Genomic DNA, 18,719 nt, shown 5'->3' on the forward strand with positions numbered 1-18,719 from the left:
ACCGTAAATTGACATTCCCACAATTCCCTGCGTGACACTTCACATTTGATATATTTTCGTTGAAATAACTCTGTTTCTTCTTAGTTTTTCTCATTTTTTTCTAATCAGTTATGTACATTAGGGTTTTATGTTACATCTAATGTTGTTAAATTAATGTTTATTGCATTTTTAAAATTTCATGCATGTTACCATGATGGTGTTTAGTGTGTGTGTGAATGACACTGTGTGCACCTTCTATATATTAGTATTGTCCTCCTCAGCTTGTGGAAAAGCTGCTTGTGATGAACTTTGATTCATCATGTAACTCTCATCACCACTGTGTTTGGTGACTGTCATTGTATTATAAAGGTACAAAACAGATATTAGTACTTCATTAGGTTGGTAAATTAACATTATATAAGTTAATGAAATACGTTATTTTACCGTAAATTTAACAGATTTTTTTTTACGTTGCTACTGTATTTTTTACGGTAAAGTTCTGGCAACCACAGCTGCCGTTTTTTTACCGTAAATTTTACTGGGATTTTTTTTACAGTGTATAATGGGTTCTATTGTCTTTTGTCACTTCGCACCACTTGTGTCCGGTGTAGACACAGTGTTAGTGTAAAAGCTATGTGGATTACAAATAACGATTTGTGCAGTTTCAGATCTACTAACATTTCCATTATTGTCCTTCAATTTACTGATGGAGAGATTTTTTAAATCTTCTGCTGGAAGGCCTTATGACTGTGTAGCAGGAGCTCACCAAATTTATTCTGAGATCATTTCACAGGAAATCTATGCGCAGACTTACATGGAATCTCTAGCCACTGATTTTTTTTAAAGAAGCTTTGCTGATTTCCACAAAATTCAAACATCTAACATTCACTAAACTCTACACATTCCCTGGCCCTTCTGCATTTTTTTTCATTAAATATTTTGCCCAATTTTGTTATGGTTTCAGCTACCAATAACCATGTAGTTCTCTCAGTTCTGTTGTAACACTCAAACCATATTTAAATACATTCCACAATTTCCTACTGGATAAGTAGAGAAAATGTGATAATACAGGGCAGTGAGCAGGGAGTTCAGCAGGGAGTCTGCTCTTATATATCATTCTGTGCACACCCCTTACATTACTTTCGTTAGGGAGGCTCTGTGTGCCCAGATGAACTGTGTGTGAGTAGTAACTGTGCATTCTGTCTCTAGAATGGATCTTAATCTGCCTTGAGTAAGTTCTCACTGTATCTTCATCCTAATCAGTGCTATGTGTGCATGTACTTACTGTACGTTCTGATAAACTTCCACAGAGCTGTTGAGTCCTTCCAGCTGTTCCATAAGAAGCTGCAGATCTGAGTTGACATAACTCAACTCCAGCACCACCTGCTCCCGAACCTTATTATTGGACGTCGCCCTTGAGAGAGAGAAAGAGAGAGAGGATGAACAGAGGTCATATCTACAGTAACTCGCCAAACAATATGGCATAAGTCACACAATTTCACAATGTCTCTGGTTTGAAATGTCATGCTAGTTCAACATCTGCAATACAAAAAAGGGAGAGCCTGATAAGACTGGGGCCTTTGTTATTTTGTGTGCTTCCAGGCACATGATAGAAGTAAGTGGCAAATGTGCAGTACAGCCACTCTTGTCAAAGAAAGGCTTTAGAATTAAACAACACAGCCCTGATCAAACACATACTAAATAGAAAAAAAAGAGATATGCCTGACTAAAACCAATGAAACAACACATTATAGAAACATTTGCATAGCGACCCCGTTTCATCTTTGACTTCTATTCTAAAATCTTGTCAATGAGAGGAAGTGAGGTGAAAGTGAGCAGGTCAGGTTCAACTGGAGACTAAGAACACAAGTCAACAAAATATATAACACTGTTTTAGAGGTTTTTGGATATTTTAATCCAAAAATCTTACATATTGTGCCTTTAATAAGGAATACTGATTCCATCGGTTACATGATTTCTTATTTCAGTGGGCCCTTGAGGTCTGTGACAATGTAGATCAGAATGATCAGAATTTTATAGTGAATATAACTTTTATGAGCCATGTTTGTCCTTTGTTAATACCCAACACTATTATAATACAGTGGTTCAGTTTCAACAGCAGAAGGGGTCTAAAAACATCTTAAAGTCCTCATGAGGCGTATACAGTATTATTCTGTACACAAACCCAAAGGCACATTGGCAGGGCGGGACGTCACAAAATTAGCACTCAATGAAACCGGTCGGGCATGGTAGCTCACTCAAACAAACACACAAGAATGTAGATTACAGCCGCTTAGATCAGAAAAAAGAGAAACACAGAGGGAGAGGGAGAGAGACATTATAGTAGGCATATGGGGGGGGGGGTTGGTTAATAAAAGCAGACGACTTCCTTACAATTGATCTATTATGTGGCTATCCTTTCTCCCATGAACCACAAACCTCTGAGGCCCATGAATGAGGGAACATTCCAGATCGCCTCTGAAGATATGCAGCTATGAATGAAAGGAAAAGAGATTGAGCAAGAATCCACACCTCATCCCAATATTAATGAGCTCAGGTAAAGAAAAACACTCAGACACCCGGCTCTAATGACTAAAAATGACTCATATATATCATTAAAATACATACCAGGACTTCTTTAGATCTGACTCACACAGCAAACACAGAAGCAATTAGAGCGTTTCACTGAAGTATCGACAGAGAGATCCTCAGGCAGTGTTTGCATGTACGTGTGAGATACCCGCTACAGTCACCTCTCAAACAGCCTAATTTTAACAGCTTCTGCTGACATGCATTTTTGCAAGTCTATGTACGTGCCTATGTGGATGTGTTAAACAGGCTGACAGAAGACCTCAGGGCCATTTGCACACCCTTATAAGCACTGCAATGACCTCACTAATGTACCTGTCACAACTCTCACCTGTTGACTAGAGGGAATTTGACTAGATATAGAAACATTCCTTTGGGATTAAAAGCACCAAAGCGCTTTATGCCTTGTATCTGCTTGGATCCAGCCTTGTTTTAGTCAACCAGCTCACAATATCCATCCAAATGCCAGCCAATGCCAGATGACAATAACTCAGGCAACATAGATTTTAGCCCCAACATATCACCAAAAGATATAGTCAAAACAGCTGGTCCAAACTTTATTGTTCTATTAAGATTTAAAGCCACTTTGACGTCAGTGCCAATCAAATGCTCTGTTCCAAGGACCAACCCAGCAGGTGTGTCCTTCAAAACCATGGAGACAGACACACTTAACATCCCCATGGCGACTGGTTTGTCCAGTGTTACAGTGTGTGCTCTCATAGTACAGGGAAAAACCAGTCTATGGGAAAAACTCTGGGAGCTTTTGAGAGAGGTAATGTAATGTATGAGCTGTGGTTTTCACAACAAGATGCAACAGCAGTTCAGTAAACTTCACAATTATCTGTCTTTTCTGAATGCCTGCGCAGGCATGAGTGTGGGTGTTCGCAGATAAGATGTCAGTGCTTCTCATCAGCTCATGTTTCATTTATATAAAAGCTTCCATGAACAGAACTGATAGAAATCTGAAAGACAATCTAATAGCCCTTGCCAGTTACAAATCATGCAAATGTTAAAATATCCCACAATCAAACCAAAGTACAATCAGAGCTTCCTTGTCCTGACACAATTTGCAACAAGTTACAGTATTTTAAAAACAGAGATAAACTGAAATTATCAGCTGAAAAAAAAAAAAAAAAAAAAAAAGTATAAAAAAGTGACCAAAATATATGTAGGTTTATCATTCAAACTTTTGATCATTTTTTTAAAAAGAAATGAATCATTTCATGTAGCAAGAACGCATTAAATTCAAAAGTGACTGTAAAGACATTTACATTTTTACAAAAGAATTACGATTAAAATAAATGCAGTCCTTTTCTTTATCCATCAAAGAATCCTTATTGTATTATGGTTTCCTCAAAAATATTAAAGGTGCCCTAGAATTAAAAATTGAATTTACCTGGGCATAGTTAAATAACAAGAGTTCAGTACATGGAAATGACATACAGTGAGTCTCAAACACCATTGTTTCCTCCTTCTTAAATAAATCTCATTTGTTTAAAAGACCTTCAAAGAACAGGCGAATCTCAACATAACACCGACTGTTACGTAACAGTCGGGATCATTAATATGTACGCCCCCAATATTTGCATATGCCAGTCCATGTTCAAGGCATTAGACAAGGGCAGGACGTCTGGATGTGCACAGACTAGGTAAGCAAGCAAGGCCAACAGCAAAAAATGGCAGATGGAGCAATAATAACTGACATGATCCATGATATCATGATATTTTTAGTGATATTTGTAAATTGTCTTTCTAAATGTTTCATTAGCATGTTGCTAATGTACTGTTAAATGAGGTTAAAGTTACCATCGTTTATTACTGTATTCACGGAGACAAGACTGTCGTTATTTTCATTCTTTAAACACTCGCAGTCTGTATAATTCATAAACACAACTTCATTCTTTATAAATCTCTCCAACAGTGTGTAATGTTAGCTTTAGCCACGGAGCATACTATCAAACTCATTCAGAATCAAATGTAAACATCCAAATAAATACCATACTTACGCGATTAGACATGCTGCATGACGAACACTTTGTAAAGATCCATTTTGAGGGTTTTATTAGCTGTGTGAACTTTGTTTATGCTGTTTAAGGCAAGCGCGAGCTCCGGGGGGCGGGGAGCACGAGAATTTAAAGGGGCCGCAGCCTGAATCGGCACATATTTAATGATGCCCCAAAATAGGCAGTTAAAAAAAATGAATAAAAAATAAAAAAAATCAATGGGGTATTTTGAGCTGAAACTTCACAGACACATTCAGGGGACACCTTAGACTTATATTACATCTTTTGAAAACACGTTCTACGGCAACTTTAAGTGGCACTGTTAAGTACAAAAATAATAATAATAATAACAACTGTTTCTTGAGGACCAAATCAGCATATTAGAATGATTTCTGATAGATCATGTGACACTGAAGACTGGAGTAATAGCTGCTGAAAATTCAGCTTTGACATCACAGGAATAAATTACATTTGAACATATATTATATTATAATAATATTTCACAATGTTATCGTTTTACGGTTGAACTTTTACTTTTTGAACAAAAAAAAAACAAAAAACAAAAAAAAAATGCAACCTTGGTGAGCAGAGGAGACTTCTTTCAAAAACATAAATATCATTATCATTATCATTTTGAGGTAATGGCATTCTGTTTACTGCATGTCATAATTAGTGTGTGCCAATAAAACATATCCTTGATCAACACTGACACATGCAAAATTATATTGTTTTGTCAATTTTGTCATTAAGCCATATCATTTGAAGAAAGTTAATGTACTCATAGAAAAATATACATATTATTATTAATTTTAACAAAGGCTAATTTAAAATGAATATTTTTGGTTTAGGTTTTCAGTCCAGTGGGCCCACAGTATTCAGTTTGGACAACAACTGAAAACACATTACTAGTTACAAAGTGAAAATTCAATTCAAAATTCAAATTCAAAATGATTCGTTTTAGAAACACCAAGGCATTAACATTCTCTAAACTGATGTGTTCTTCTGTATGAAAACTTCCCCTTGACACCATATTAGCATGCAACATGACATCAGAAAGGTGACACTAAAAAATTATTTGCATGATACTTTGCATATTTTTTTTTTTTTTAGTCAGACAGTTTTTTCCTCTCTCGTCTAGTTCAGCTATAGTAGTACGCATGGCTGACCAGCGGTTACCATTCAAATCAGTGTCAGCATTTCCTAGCTGACAGCTGGCTGCTAGAATGTTCGAAAAAGAACTTGCATGGTAAATGCATCTCAAAGAACATACTTATCAAAATAAATTGAGTTTATAATTGAGTTTAAGATATTAAAGAGGTACTTCATCTCTGGCAAAATGGGCTTTCAATAAAATGTGGCTGCCTATACAGCAGAAAGTGGAAAAGATTTTTGAAAACGGTGCTACCTGACTAAAGAAAACAGAAAAACTTTCCTTTTGCCAAATAGGTAGGAAAACGTCAACACCCATAATGCACTCACATGTTGCCATCCAAGGCCACTCCCACCAGTCTGCTATGGATACGCCAGAGTCAAATACTTCCTTGCTTTAGGAGGAAATACTTCTTAGTAAACTTTTAGCCCTACTGCGAAGAATCCTAAATATGGAGAGAATGCCACAATGGAAAATCTGAAAAACCTGTGTTTGTAGTCAATATTTCAAACTGGATGACTACACAAACACAGTGTTTTAGGCCAAAAGGAGGGGGAAAAAACTGAAAGAAACTGTCATTCTGTCAGCAAAGCAAGACGCTGTTTTTACCATAATGCTGTCTAAAGAGTAGACAGGTGCGATACAATTTTCAGTGATAAACCTAGCCTTACAATGACCGTTTTGTTAATAACCCTTTGTTGATCCGACAGTATGAGGTGGGCGAAAGTATAATCTGTAGTTTTCACGAAAACCCTGGAGCAAACACATCATCCGGTGGACTTTTGCTGACAAATAGATGTGAATTTCTCTGTCCAGGTAACAGAGAACGAGTAAACATTTTTCATTTACATATACTATCAACATTGTAACAATACAAAGCGGGTTGAAAATTGACGAAGTTATACTTTAAGGTTTCAGTGTCCTGGCTCTTGGCTCCACTGGTATCTATCAGGTCTGAAAAATCTCACATATAGCATTCCTAGCCTCTTTAGTCATCAGCTTTAACAAAGGCACAATGTTACTGTGTCTATCATCAACTCCAAATCTAAAGGTAAAAATGCTAAAGGTATGCCTGACAGCCAGATCAGAGTGCAGATGAGCTCCAAACACTTGCTTCTGCACACATTCACACATACAAACAGAGAAATTCTTTGACAAAAGGTTAGCAGCAAGGCTTCTGACTGAAACCTCACCAAAAAAAGAGCAACGGATTCCTCCAAAACAGGGCAGTGATTTACCCAACAGAGCCAGGGCTCTATGGTCCAGTGCCAGACACTTCAAGACAGATGTTGTTATGCAACCAAAGTAAAATTGTCAATGAAAGACTACAGAACTTTCTTTAAAAAATAAATAAATAAATAAACTTGTTTCGTCAATGCATTTAAACATTATTGGGTTATTTAGGGAAAGATGTCCTGCATATGTTTGCATATCCACACACATGCTCGTAAACTAACATGCGATGTGAGGGTGATAAATGAGCGCTTGCCCTTGTGTTTGTGTCCACACATAAGTGTGCTTGACTTACTTGAGAAGGTTCTCTGCTCCAGCTCTCATCCTCATCTGTTTGATGATTTGCTGGTTGAGAAGTGCCCTTTTATTCTGAAGTTTACTGCGGCCCGTCTGAGCAAATGGATTACATCCCTGTCAGAGAAAGAGATGGAGAGAAAGAGATTAACAACAGTTCACATTGTTCTTGGGGTGGGGACTCCTTATTGACAGCTAATATAAAATGAATTTATTGCATGTTTTTATACGCTGTGAACATTTCACAGTCTTATAAACTACAAATGCATGCATTCCATTGTTCCTATAAATGATAAATACACAAGCACATGCCAGCCGACTCATACACCTTGCTATGTCATTAAGGTGTGGCGTACACAGTACGTGATGTAAGGAGATCAATATCCCACCCAGACACGCCTATAGAGAGTATCTATCTGTCATAAATCTGATAGCTGAGGGAGGAAGTCTGATTTATAGGAGGCTGGTATCAATATAGATGGTTAAAATAAACCGTTTACTGCTCTTATCTTGACAAACATTCTATGAGATCCTATTATGAAAACATGTCTATTTCTAAAAGTATGTACACTAGATATGACTGAGCACAGAGGTAAGAGCACCAGCTTTGAAGGGTCAAGTGATCTGAATTTTTATTTCATTATAACCTGGTCCTAATGTATTAAGTTATGAGAAACTGACTGCTTGATTCATACTGATAGTAAATGTTTGTGTGAACAGCAGATTTACCCATTAATTTATGGGTAAATCAATCCAACAATCTTTAATTTACACAGTTTACTGTAGAAATCATAGATTTCACATCAGGTTCAAGTTAGTCACATGAAGTAGCCATGGAAAGCTGTTTGGTTTGGAAGGTGACCTCTGTGGAGTGGTACTTCTTGTATTGCTATACTATTAAGAATGGACAATGGACCTTTTATGCTCACAAAATTTCACCCAAATTTCACTAATGTGACTTTTGAATTGTTATGTTAGCAGGTTGAAAAACCTATATGCATGAATAACCAAGTCAATCCTATTTTCTATTCTGGCAACAGCCTTGAATAACATCTGGAAGCACAGTGACTTAAGTAAATGTTAAAGCCGGTGAATTTCATACTACCTGAAAGTCTTATTTGACAATTTTTTTTTTTATTATTGGTTACTATCAAGTAGAGCTGCACGATTAATCATATCGCAATCGCAATCGCGATGTCAAGCTTGTGCGATTATATGACGCAAAATGCTGCGATTTTATGAAATAAAATAATAATAAGTTAATAAATAAATAAAAAAAATACATGTGTGGACACAACAACCCATTATCGGAGAGCTGTTTGCCCATTTTATACACCGCTAATAAAAAGAAGACCAGTCAGTTTCAGTTTAGGCAGTGGCATGTGTGGCGCGCATGGTCATGACTTTTCCGGTGTGCAGCGCAGAGAACGGGTAAAGATGGAAGCGCAGCAAACGGTCACTGAACTGGTGGCAAGAAAAAACGCTACCTCTGTTATATGGCGATATTTTGGCTATAAGATTATAAACCCAGATTAGTAGTGGTTGAAGAGGAAAGAGGATTTAATTCGGTATCGCTCGCAGCGCTGTTATCGGTGCGCAAATGACGCACATACATACAACGCTCGCGCGCACAGAGAGAGAGAGAGGCGCGTTATAGCTCGCGAACTCCAAATTGATTTCTCTTTCGCGTCCTCAATGCACTTGGATGGTCACATACACGCATTATGTCAGTCAAAATACCCCTCTCAGCAAGTATTCATGTAAACACATTCAGTTATGTCTTAACTGAACGAGGTGAGAATTCGGATGTATATCTGTCCGATGTGTGCGTGCATGTCTTACTCTTAAAGTGACAGCAACCTATAAATACCTGCTGTTGTCTGTCATGTAAATCAAACAACAAAACACAGCTTTAACAAAGATTAATCTATATTAAATTTATACAATGAACAGTGTCATTTTACATTTAATTATTACATTTCTGTGCATGAAAATTAATACTACAGTTAGACCTTATACTTTATTTGTAACTTTATGTAGTATTTATCTATGCTTGTTGTAATTGGTGTACAGTATTTGTTCTTTTTACAGTCTGTTCACTTGCCTTTAATAATGTATTATTTAGGCTAGCAGTTTATGCTATGGTATCAGAATAGTTTAAGTGGGCTAAGTAATAAATGCAAAGTTAAGTTACCCCCATCCAATTTTTTTTTTTTTTTTTGTGCTGATCTGAAAAATGATCCGATCTGTGACGTCATAACCATGATGTGATCCGAACCGTGAGTTTTGTGATCCGTTGAACCACTACAGATTAGTAAAGAAACAAATATCTTAAATGGGATTATAACAAGTTTGCAGTAATGCAAAGATGTTATTTAATTTCATAAAAATATTTTAATTTGAAAACGCTGTGCATTTGTTTGCTGTTGTTGCTAGTTTGAGTTGAGAAATACACATTTCAGCATTATCAGTAATCTGTGTGTGTATTTTCATTGAGAACCAAGCAAGATGACTCATGATACTATTTGTTTATTATATCGCTATCGCAAATCGCAATCGCAATATTGACCTCAATAATCGCAATATGACATTTTCCCCAAATCGTGCAGCCCTACTATCAAGGTTTATCTATCAAATCTTAATTAACAGACTGTGGCATTACAATGCTTTATTTATAAGTGCAGATGAGAACAGCTCTGGTGGAAGAGAGACAGTAAATACATCTAAAAGTTTCAGATAACACACAGCTCATATCTCCGTCTCTACGAGTTACCAAAACCTCACATGAAAAACCGCAACACTTGAGATACGAAAATGTGCAGTGTAGAGAGCCTCTGACTGAATGCGAATGTAGAAACCTTAAACAAGAAAACCATAGTCTGCTGCCGTGTAAACATGGGTTGTCTCAATACATGCAATTGTGGTTGTCAAAGGGACCAGACATGACCTCTGCACATTCTAGAATACTGACCAGGTCAATGTTTAGCGGAGCAGAACCAAAGAGCTGCCAGCGTAACTGCTTTCCACAATCATACAGCAATTACCCTGGACTAATAGTGCAGGCAGAGCAGAAACAAGGTCCTAATCAAACCAGGGGACAAATGTGACAGAAAACAGGCCCTCAGTTGAGTTGTATAAGAGTTCAACATTATGCAACTGTTATATATGGCGGGTATCCGCACAAATATGAGAGTACAGTAACAAATGTTAATTTCTATTCTCAGCCTTGGACAAAAATGTGCCAGTGACTAACCGTTCTGTCTCCGCATTGGGGTCACAAAGTTGTGCTTCAGTAAACATTAAAGAATTACATAACACAGAGTATATGCCATTCTGATGAATGTTTTCATTTTAGTTTAAGGAGCACTCTTTCCTTCTTACTCACAGCTGTTTGATCACTTTACTTAGTCTACATAATGCTGCCTGTGAGATGTTCAGAAGCCATGTTATACTAATCCTAAAGCACTGAACAGTTTCTCCTGCCTATGCCAGGACATGAGATGGGAGCATCTGTGTTTCATTAATGTTTGTGGTTTGGCTATGCACTGTCACTGGGCAGATGCAACGCTAATAGGAGGAAAACTGGAAAAAAAATGCTGAATCTGCGATTCAGTTTCTCCATGTAGCACAGCCCAAGTAGGATCAGCTCAGGAGGAAATGGACCAAAACCACATCACCGCTCTGAACCAGCCCCCACCTGGTAACAGGCCTGAAACCTTCTCGCTGTAGACAGCGACCACACTAATTTTCAAAGAATTCATGTAATAAATGAAAATGAGACACAGGAAATGTTCTAAACAAACAGCATTTCCTCAGCTTTGCAGTACAATAACCATATTAACTGCCCATATTAACTCAGAAAACCCAGTCTGTGATTCATTTTGCTGTTTCCTGTGGAAGGGCCTTCAGAAAAACATCCCAAGAGAAACTGTAGAAACTGATCACTATCCAGGCCAGTTTTACAACAACCACTTTAATATCAATAAGAAGCCCTGAACAACAAAGCCCAATAGATACTCTCAACACAAAGAGAGGTGAGCTCAAGAGACAACAGACCTCTTCAGTTGCCATTCACACTAACAAAACAAAATTCCAGAGTCCAGGATAAATGCCAGAAACCTGTCACACGTTACCCTTCCAAAATCAGCAAACACATATAGATGTGCACACTTGACTTCAGTCACACACAAGAAGACACAAGATATTCATAAGCATGTATAAGTGTGAAGAGTAATACCGAATCCTGTAGTCACTCAATGGTTTATTTACAAATACACTGAACCAATTTCACCACGATCACTGCAGAACCTCAATTTAAAGAAATCTAAGTCCAAATAAAAGACAAGAAAATGCCAAAAGCAGATCTTGCTTACAAATAATTCACCATAGTAACCAGTTTCCCTCCAAATATGATAGTTCTGCAAAATCATGATATATAATAAGGGATTGTCTTCTGTAATGTTTATAAATTTATGATGGCAGTGGCTCCAAATTAGAATATACATTTGTATAGACTCTACAATAATTGACAACAAATTTTATCATAGACTGATCTTCAGACTTCAGTGAATGAGTACCAGCGCATGAATGCAGGTGAGTCAGACAGAGCGCAACTGAACAGCAATGCAATAGCTCTGGCAAAAACAGACATTTTTCTAAAACATTTCTTGATAGATATCAAATGTAAGTATAAAATTCTACATGCATCACAAGTAATTGTATTGTGTTTTATATAAGAGCAGTAAATGTACTATTGTAATGGAGTATAAATGTAATATGTTCAGATGGGTGAATGTGTTCCTCCCTCATACCTAGTCTGCGCTTTTGTTTTTCTATATTATAATTTTTAAGATATATTCGATACATTGTTGGAAGGACAAAACTGGACAGGATATGGAATAACAATTTGTGTTAATAATTCATTAAAATTATTTTTAACCAATTAATCAAAGAAATAATTGACAGTTTAATCAATTCTAAAAATAATAATTAGTTGCAGCCCTACACCTAATAACAATTTGCTAAGGTTTTTACTGTAGAAACACTACATGGAGTAACTATGGATAGCATGGTATTTTTAAGGAACATTGAAATAAAAGTTGTAATTAAGAAACCAAACGAATATGTGAATAAAATACATAAAGCAGTGGGATATTGAACCTTCAAATAAGAAATTATAGACAGGGTTAATTGGTAGCCTTCTGAGTCTAAACTGTCTTCCCTTGGCATTGTTTGTGGGCAGCAGAGCTCGCCAACGTCCACATGCCCCGCAGATGTGCGTTCATCTCAACAGATCCTATTACAAACACCTTATGAAGGAAAGAGGCTGAACGCCTGCTGCTTCACTTTATTGTCTACACTTCACGTTTTACAACTCATGAAAGAACATAAAAATAAGCCACGAATATTTTCAAAACGATAACTTACTAGCAAAACTGCAGTGATGCTACATCTAAAACCGTGACTAATAAAAGGCCTTGAGGAACTTAACGTCAGACAGTACGGAACCTTCGAGAAAAACAGAAATAAACTTCGAGTCTCTCTTACCTTTTTGAAGTATCCATTCTCCACCGGTCCGTTGGTCTTGCAACCATTGGGAATAAGAGTGTCCGTCATTTCTGAATTCTCAACCGATTCAGAAAGTAGAAGTCGTAAGAAGTTCTTGCCCAACAGGTGTGTGTCTCCAAGGAGATCTCAGATATCTGTTGATGCTCCGTCTACTGTTGTTCAAACTCTCCTAATCACATTCAGCATTCGCTATTTGCGCTGTACTTCCCCGTCCCGCCCCGCTCCGGATGCGTCACGAGTCAGAGGAGCTGCCCCTCAGTGGGCGGAGTCTGTCTGATCTTACCTGCGCAATTGCCACGCCCCCGATTCGACTTGCTTATAAAGGCTCAGCATCAATGTTATATTTAGCTCAGACATTGGTGACTGTATAACTAGACGGATAGTCCACAACGTAGCCTACCAACTTCTGACAACTACATCCTAGTTTTCAAATTACAACAGTGCTGTAAAGAGCATTATTTTGTCTACTCATAGGATAACTCAGTCTGCTATCAGACCCATCAGTTATGCAATTAGCTAAAAAAAAATTATATATATATATATATATATATATATATATATATATATATATATATAAATCATTTATTTTATGGGGGTGTTTTTTTATTCATTTTTTTTTAATCATTTATTTTATGGGGGTGTTTTTTTATTCATTTTTTTTTATCATTTATTTTATGGGGGTTTCTGTGTGTGAAAGCACTGGCAATAATTTTCATTCTGTATTTAGGACAAAAGCGCCCTCTAGTGTCTAGATTCCAGGTGTTAAATTTAGCAGGTTTATGGAGTGGTTTCAGTATGCCAGACACTCTCTAACACAAAAAGACATTGTTTTATGCATTGGGGACATTTTTCCACATGCTTTAGAGCTTGTAAGTCAAGCCAAGGATTATTACTTTTTATGGGGTGAGCTCAGCTGTTACAAATCCGTCTGTGATTTTCTGTTCAGATCCTACAGCCACTTAATAATGTCTGGGGGGTTATTTTTGTTCTTGCCCTTTCAGCCCTGGAGTATGAGTAAATTCCCTCATAACATACTGTTACACAAACACACAGAGAGAGAGAGAGAGAGAGAGCGAGAGAGCTCACGTTAGCCATGTTTCCCTCTTTGAGAACTGGATCAATGCTGTCTGACAGTGTGTAGACATTGGGGCCAGTGATTTGAGGTCAAAGCTGTTGTAACTGGTCTCATGCAACACTTTAGCCTCATATGAAACTTGTTTACTCATATTTACTGAGCTATGCTTTGACAGACAATGAGATAGGTTATCTCATAGGTTGGTTTTGTTTCTTCTAGAAAAGTTTTCATTGGAATAAAGTGTGTCCAAGGGTGGACTGATTCAGAATTTTGGTTAGGGTTTGAGCTTTGATTAGTTTTGTAATATCAATTAGCCCTCTTTTTTTTTTTTTTTAAATCACCTTTACTTCTAGCTCTTTATACAATTAAAAATGTAACTCATCACAGATCTCCTGTTTCCTTTATAGGGCACTCTCTACATCTATAAAATACTCTTCCTGTCAACACACTTTTGTATGTGCTTTTTCATGTGTGCAAGGGTGTAACTGTAAAAACAAAAGAAAAAGAATAGAAGAATGCTTGATAAAACATTGAAGATGCATAAGCTAGATTTTGCAGCTTTTGAATGTTGTTGTCCTTAAAATTACTCTGGGTAATCAAAATAGTGATAATTGGGACAGCCATGACTGGCTCATGACTGAAAAAAAAGGCCTCACCACAGACCTTCACCTTTAACTGCCTACATTCTCCACACCTCATGGAACTGAGACTCATTACATGTCTGAATATGAACATCTTTATTTAATGCTTCTGGTAGTTTCAACCTGGAAGGTTTGTTTTGTTGCTTCAGCCTGTGCGTGTTTGTATCACGTGAAACTGTTCTTTACATTCCAAAAAAGTACACCACTAGATGGAGCAAAAAGTGTACAAAAGACTCAAGAATCACTGAGGAAACGGCACTCAGGAATCCAAAGGATCATTTCCCATTATTTCCCAGGCTTGTCTGTCCAGTAAAAATGACTAAAATGTTAATGTGCAGTAAAATGTTAACCTATGATAATACAAAGCATAAAGAAGAAAATATGACAATTTTTGCACAAAAACAAGCAGCCAAAAAGTATTTGTGAGTGAGAGTGACTATCTGTCAACTTATTGTAAAGGAGGCCGGACTACTTTTAGAGAGAGGAGTTCCTCCTCTGAGCCTGAATGACTTTTACAACAACAGGTTTCCGCTCATTTCTCTCCTCTATTCGGCTAGGCACAAAGCTGAGTGCGAGGCAGTGCTTTTCCTGCTCTGAATGGGCTGAGAGTGAGAAATGTCATGTTAAGCTGACCTCAGATCAGTGGAAACAGAGAAGCGCTCATGGCTGGTGCAGAGTTTAGTTGCTATGCAGCCGTAGACCTCACCCAAAGAACTTTAGTTGCTCACTGGACAAATTATGTTTTGTGATCCATAATGGCAGACCATTCGAGGTAGTGACATGATCTGAGTAAATGTCAAGGATTTCTTTTTGGTCTGTTTTGCTTCTATGTGTTTGTGAGAATGGGAGATGAAGGGGGTTGGCATAGGAAGTTGTGATTGTATAATTAATGTGTGTGTGCATGTGTGTATGGAAGTGAGCATGTATGGGTGAGAGTGTTTGTGTGTGTGAAAGACCACACCAGTTACATTGAACATTAGACAAAGTGATTGATGACAGAATTGTTGGGTCCACCAGTCTCCCAAACACAGATGCATTCTGTACTGGCAATCTAGACTATTAGAGTTCAGGAAGTGTCTCAACCATTAAACAGGCTGTGTATATTCACTCCAAACTGCCAAAAGGACTGTAGTGCGGATGGAAAAGCCAAGAGGAAAAATGCATTCTGCTTCTTTTTCTCTCTCCCCCCACCCCAATCTATTGGCTCACATAGTGAACCATATCTGGAGATAGAGCTATTCGGTTTAGACGCCTGACAAAATTTTCCATGACGGTGGAATAAAGGTTTCCACTCTGTATGTTTGTTCCTCTATTGGTGATACTACGTTTTTAAAGTTTCTATAGAGTTATAGAGTAAAATGTATATGATGTGATATATATTTTTATTATTATATTTAATTAACATAAGATATAGGCTATATATCACTATAGGCTCTTTAGGTTTAAGACTAAATGAGAGAGCAAAGATCACTGTACACATAAGACTGGGGCGGAGCTTCTGTTCTCACCGACTCTTGAGTTGGTACTTCAAAATGAGTGTCTTCACATGCTGTGATATTTACAGGCTGACTACCCCTCTCCATCTCATACTCAGTGTCCTGTGTTTTCTTTTTCCTAATGTTCAACCAAACATTAGTTTGCTTTATAGGCCTAAAAAAGCCCCTCTTGATTTCATGGCTTTTTTTAAGCGATTGTAAGTATTCACTCAATTTGCGGAATATTCAAAGTTTATAATCAACAAAATTTGCTAAACAATGTCAAAATTCACTAAGTATTTCATTAAACAAGTCTCAGCAAACAAGCAGCACAGTATGTAATGGAACAATGAGTAGGCCTACTCTGCATTATTTTCTTGTTTCTTTCATTTCACCATCAAAAATAAATATGAGCATATATAATGTGTACATACAGTGGGTATGGAAAGTATTCGGTCCCCCTTAAATTTTTCACTCTTTGTTATATTGCAGCCATTTGCTAAAATCATTTAAGTTTTTTTCCTCATTAATGTACACACAACACCCCATATTGACAGAAAAACACAGAATTGTTGACATTTTTGCAGATTTATTAAAAAAGAAAAACTGAAATATCACATGGTCCTAAGTATTCAGACCCTTTGCTCAGTATTTAGTAGAGGCACCCTTTTGATCTAAGTTTTTAGATCTACGTTTTTCACACCTGGATTTGGGGATCCTCTGCCATTCCTCCTTGCAGATCCTCTCCAGTTCTGTCAGGTTGAATGGTAAACGCTAGTGGACAGACATTTTTAGGTCTCTCCAGAGATGCTCAATTGGGTTTAAGTCAGGGCTCTGGCTGGGCCATTCAAGAACAGTCACGGAGTTGTTGTGAAGCCACTCCTTCGTTATTTTAGCTGTGTGCTTAGGGTAATTGTCTTGTTGAAAGGTAAACCTTCGGCCCAGTCTGAGGTCCTGAGCACTCTGGAGAAGGTTTTCGTCCAGGATATCCCTGATCTTGGCCGCATTCATCTTTCCCTCGATTGCAACCAGTCGTCCTGTCCCTGCAGCTGAAAAACACCCCCACAGCATGATGCTGCCACCACCATGCTTCACTGTTGGGACTGTATTGGACAGGTGATGAGCAGTGCCTGGTTTTCTCCACACATACCGCTTAGAATGAAGGCCAAAAAGTTCTATCTTGGTCTCATCAGACCAGAGAATCTTATTTCTCACCATCTTGGCAAACTCCATGCGGGCTTTCATGTGTCTTGCACTGAGGAGAGGCTTCCGTCAGGCCACTCTGCCATAAAGCCCCGACTGGTGGAGGGCTGCAGTGATGGTTGACTTTCTACAACTTTCTCCCATCTCCCGACTGCATGTCTGGAGCTCAGCCACAGTGATCTTTGGGTTCTTCTTTACCTCTCTCACCAAGGCTCTTCTTCCCCGATAGCTCAGTTTGGCCAGACGGCCAGCTCTAGGAAGGGTTCTGGTCGTCCCAAAGGTCTTCCATTTAAGGATTATGGAGGCCACTGTACTCTTAGGAACCTTAAGTGCAGCAGAATTTTTTTTTTTTTGTAACCTTGGCCAGATCTGTGCCTTGCCACAATTCTGTCTCTGAGCTCTTCAGGCAGTTCCTTTGACCTCATGATTCTCATTTGCTCTGACATGCACTGTGAGCTGTAAGGTCTTATATAGACAGGTGTGTGGTTTTCCTAATCAAGTCCAATCAGTATAATCAAACACAGCTGGACTCAAATGAAGGTGTAGAACCATCTCAAGGATGATCAGAAGAAATGGACAGCACCTGAGTTAAATATATGAGTGTCACAGCAAAGGGTCTGAATACTTAGGACCATGTGATATTTCAGTTTTTCTTTTTTAATAAATCTGCAAAAATGTCAACAATTCTGTGTTTTTCTGTCAATATGGGGTGCTGTGTGTACATTAATGAGGAAAAAAATGAACTTAAATGATTTTAGCAAATGGCTGCAATATAACAAAGAGTGAAAAATTTAAGGGGGTCTGAATACTTTCCGTACCCACTGTATGTTTGCACATACTTGCAAACTCCACATTTGAGACATTATTGTTAACAAGCTTTCATCTTTGATCTCTGTTCATAGTTTGTGATGTCACAACCATGATAGAGTTACATGCACCATCAGGTGTCTTTGTACCCCCACAGGATCTGTTGGGATTTCTTTTGTTTTCCACTCACAAAGAAATGGTGTATTAGCAAATCAGGCCTAGAGAAGTGAAGAGCGTCTGATGATGACTAATATTTATTCTATTATATCACTCATACAGTAAGTGTTCAGTAAAGAGAATGAGAGGGGGAGGGATGGAGTGAGTCATTAAAAGTCCCACACAGAATAAAAATAATTTTCACAGAAATTCACAAAGACAGACATCCTTCATGCACGTGGTTCTACACACCCACACCTGGTGTGTTCACTCATGAAATATTGTGGCTCATTAAAAATGTTTACATCTCTTTTTAATAGTCTACATTTCTTTATATTGAAATATTTTACTTTTTTCCCCAAAAAATGGGACAACGTGTACAGGTTATATGTGGGCCTAGTCATTAAAATCAATCCCTGAGCAAATATATGATGAAAATACACTACGAATCAAAAGTTTAAAATTTTATTTTAGAAAAATTAGGTTGTGTATATAAAACAACAACAAATATACAAATAAACAAACCTATAGGCTATTATATTTTTG

General features: G+C 37.7%; 1 protein-coding gene across 2 annotated transcripts in view; it reads right to left on the minus strand.

Moving 5' to 3' along the window:
* The window catches only part of rhpn2 (rhophilin, Rho GTPase binding protein 2), a 29,252-nt gene extending 16,167 nt beyond the window's left edge, over positions 1-13,085 (minus strand). Inside the window, exons 1-3 of one of the 2 annotated variants that reach the window (XM_048184986.1) lie at positions 12,796-13,085; positions 7,250-7,365; positions 1,265-1,393 (exon numbers count right to left, since the gene is read on the minus strand). In XM_048184986.1, the coding sequence (XP_048040943.1) occupies positions 1,265-1,393; positions 7,250-7,365; positions 12,796-12,864 (314 nt within the window). In that variant the 5' untranslated portion in view covers positions 12,865-13,085. The remainder of the gene's footprint in view (positions 1-1,264; positions 1,394-7,249; positions 7,366-12,795) is intronic. The other variant, XM_048184985.1, reaches the window with a different exon arrangement.
* Between the last annotated feature and the right edge of the window lie 5,634 nt (positions 13,086-18,719).

Source organism: Megalobrama amblycephala, linkage group LG3, assembly GCF_018812025.1.
Source record: "Megalobrama amblycephala isolate DHTTF-2021 linkage group LG3, ASM1881202v1, whole genome shotgun sequence".
Taxonomy (NCBI): Eukaryota; Metazoa; Chordata; class Actinopteri; order Cypriniformes; family Xenocyprididae; genus Megalobrama; species Megalobrama amblycephala.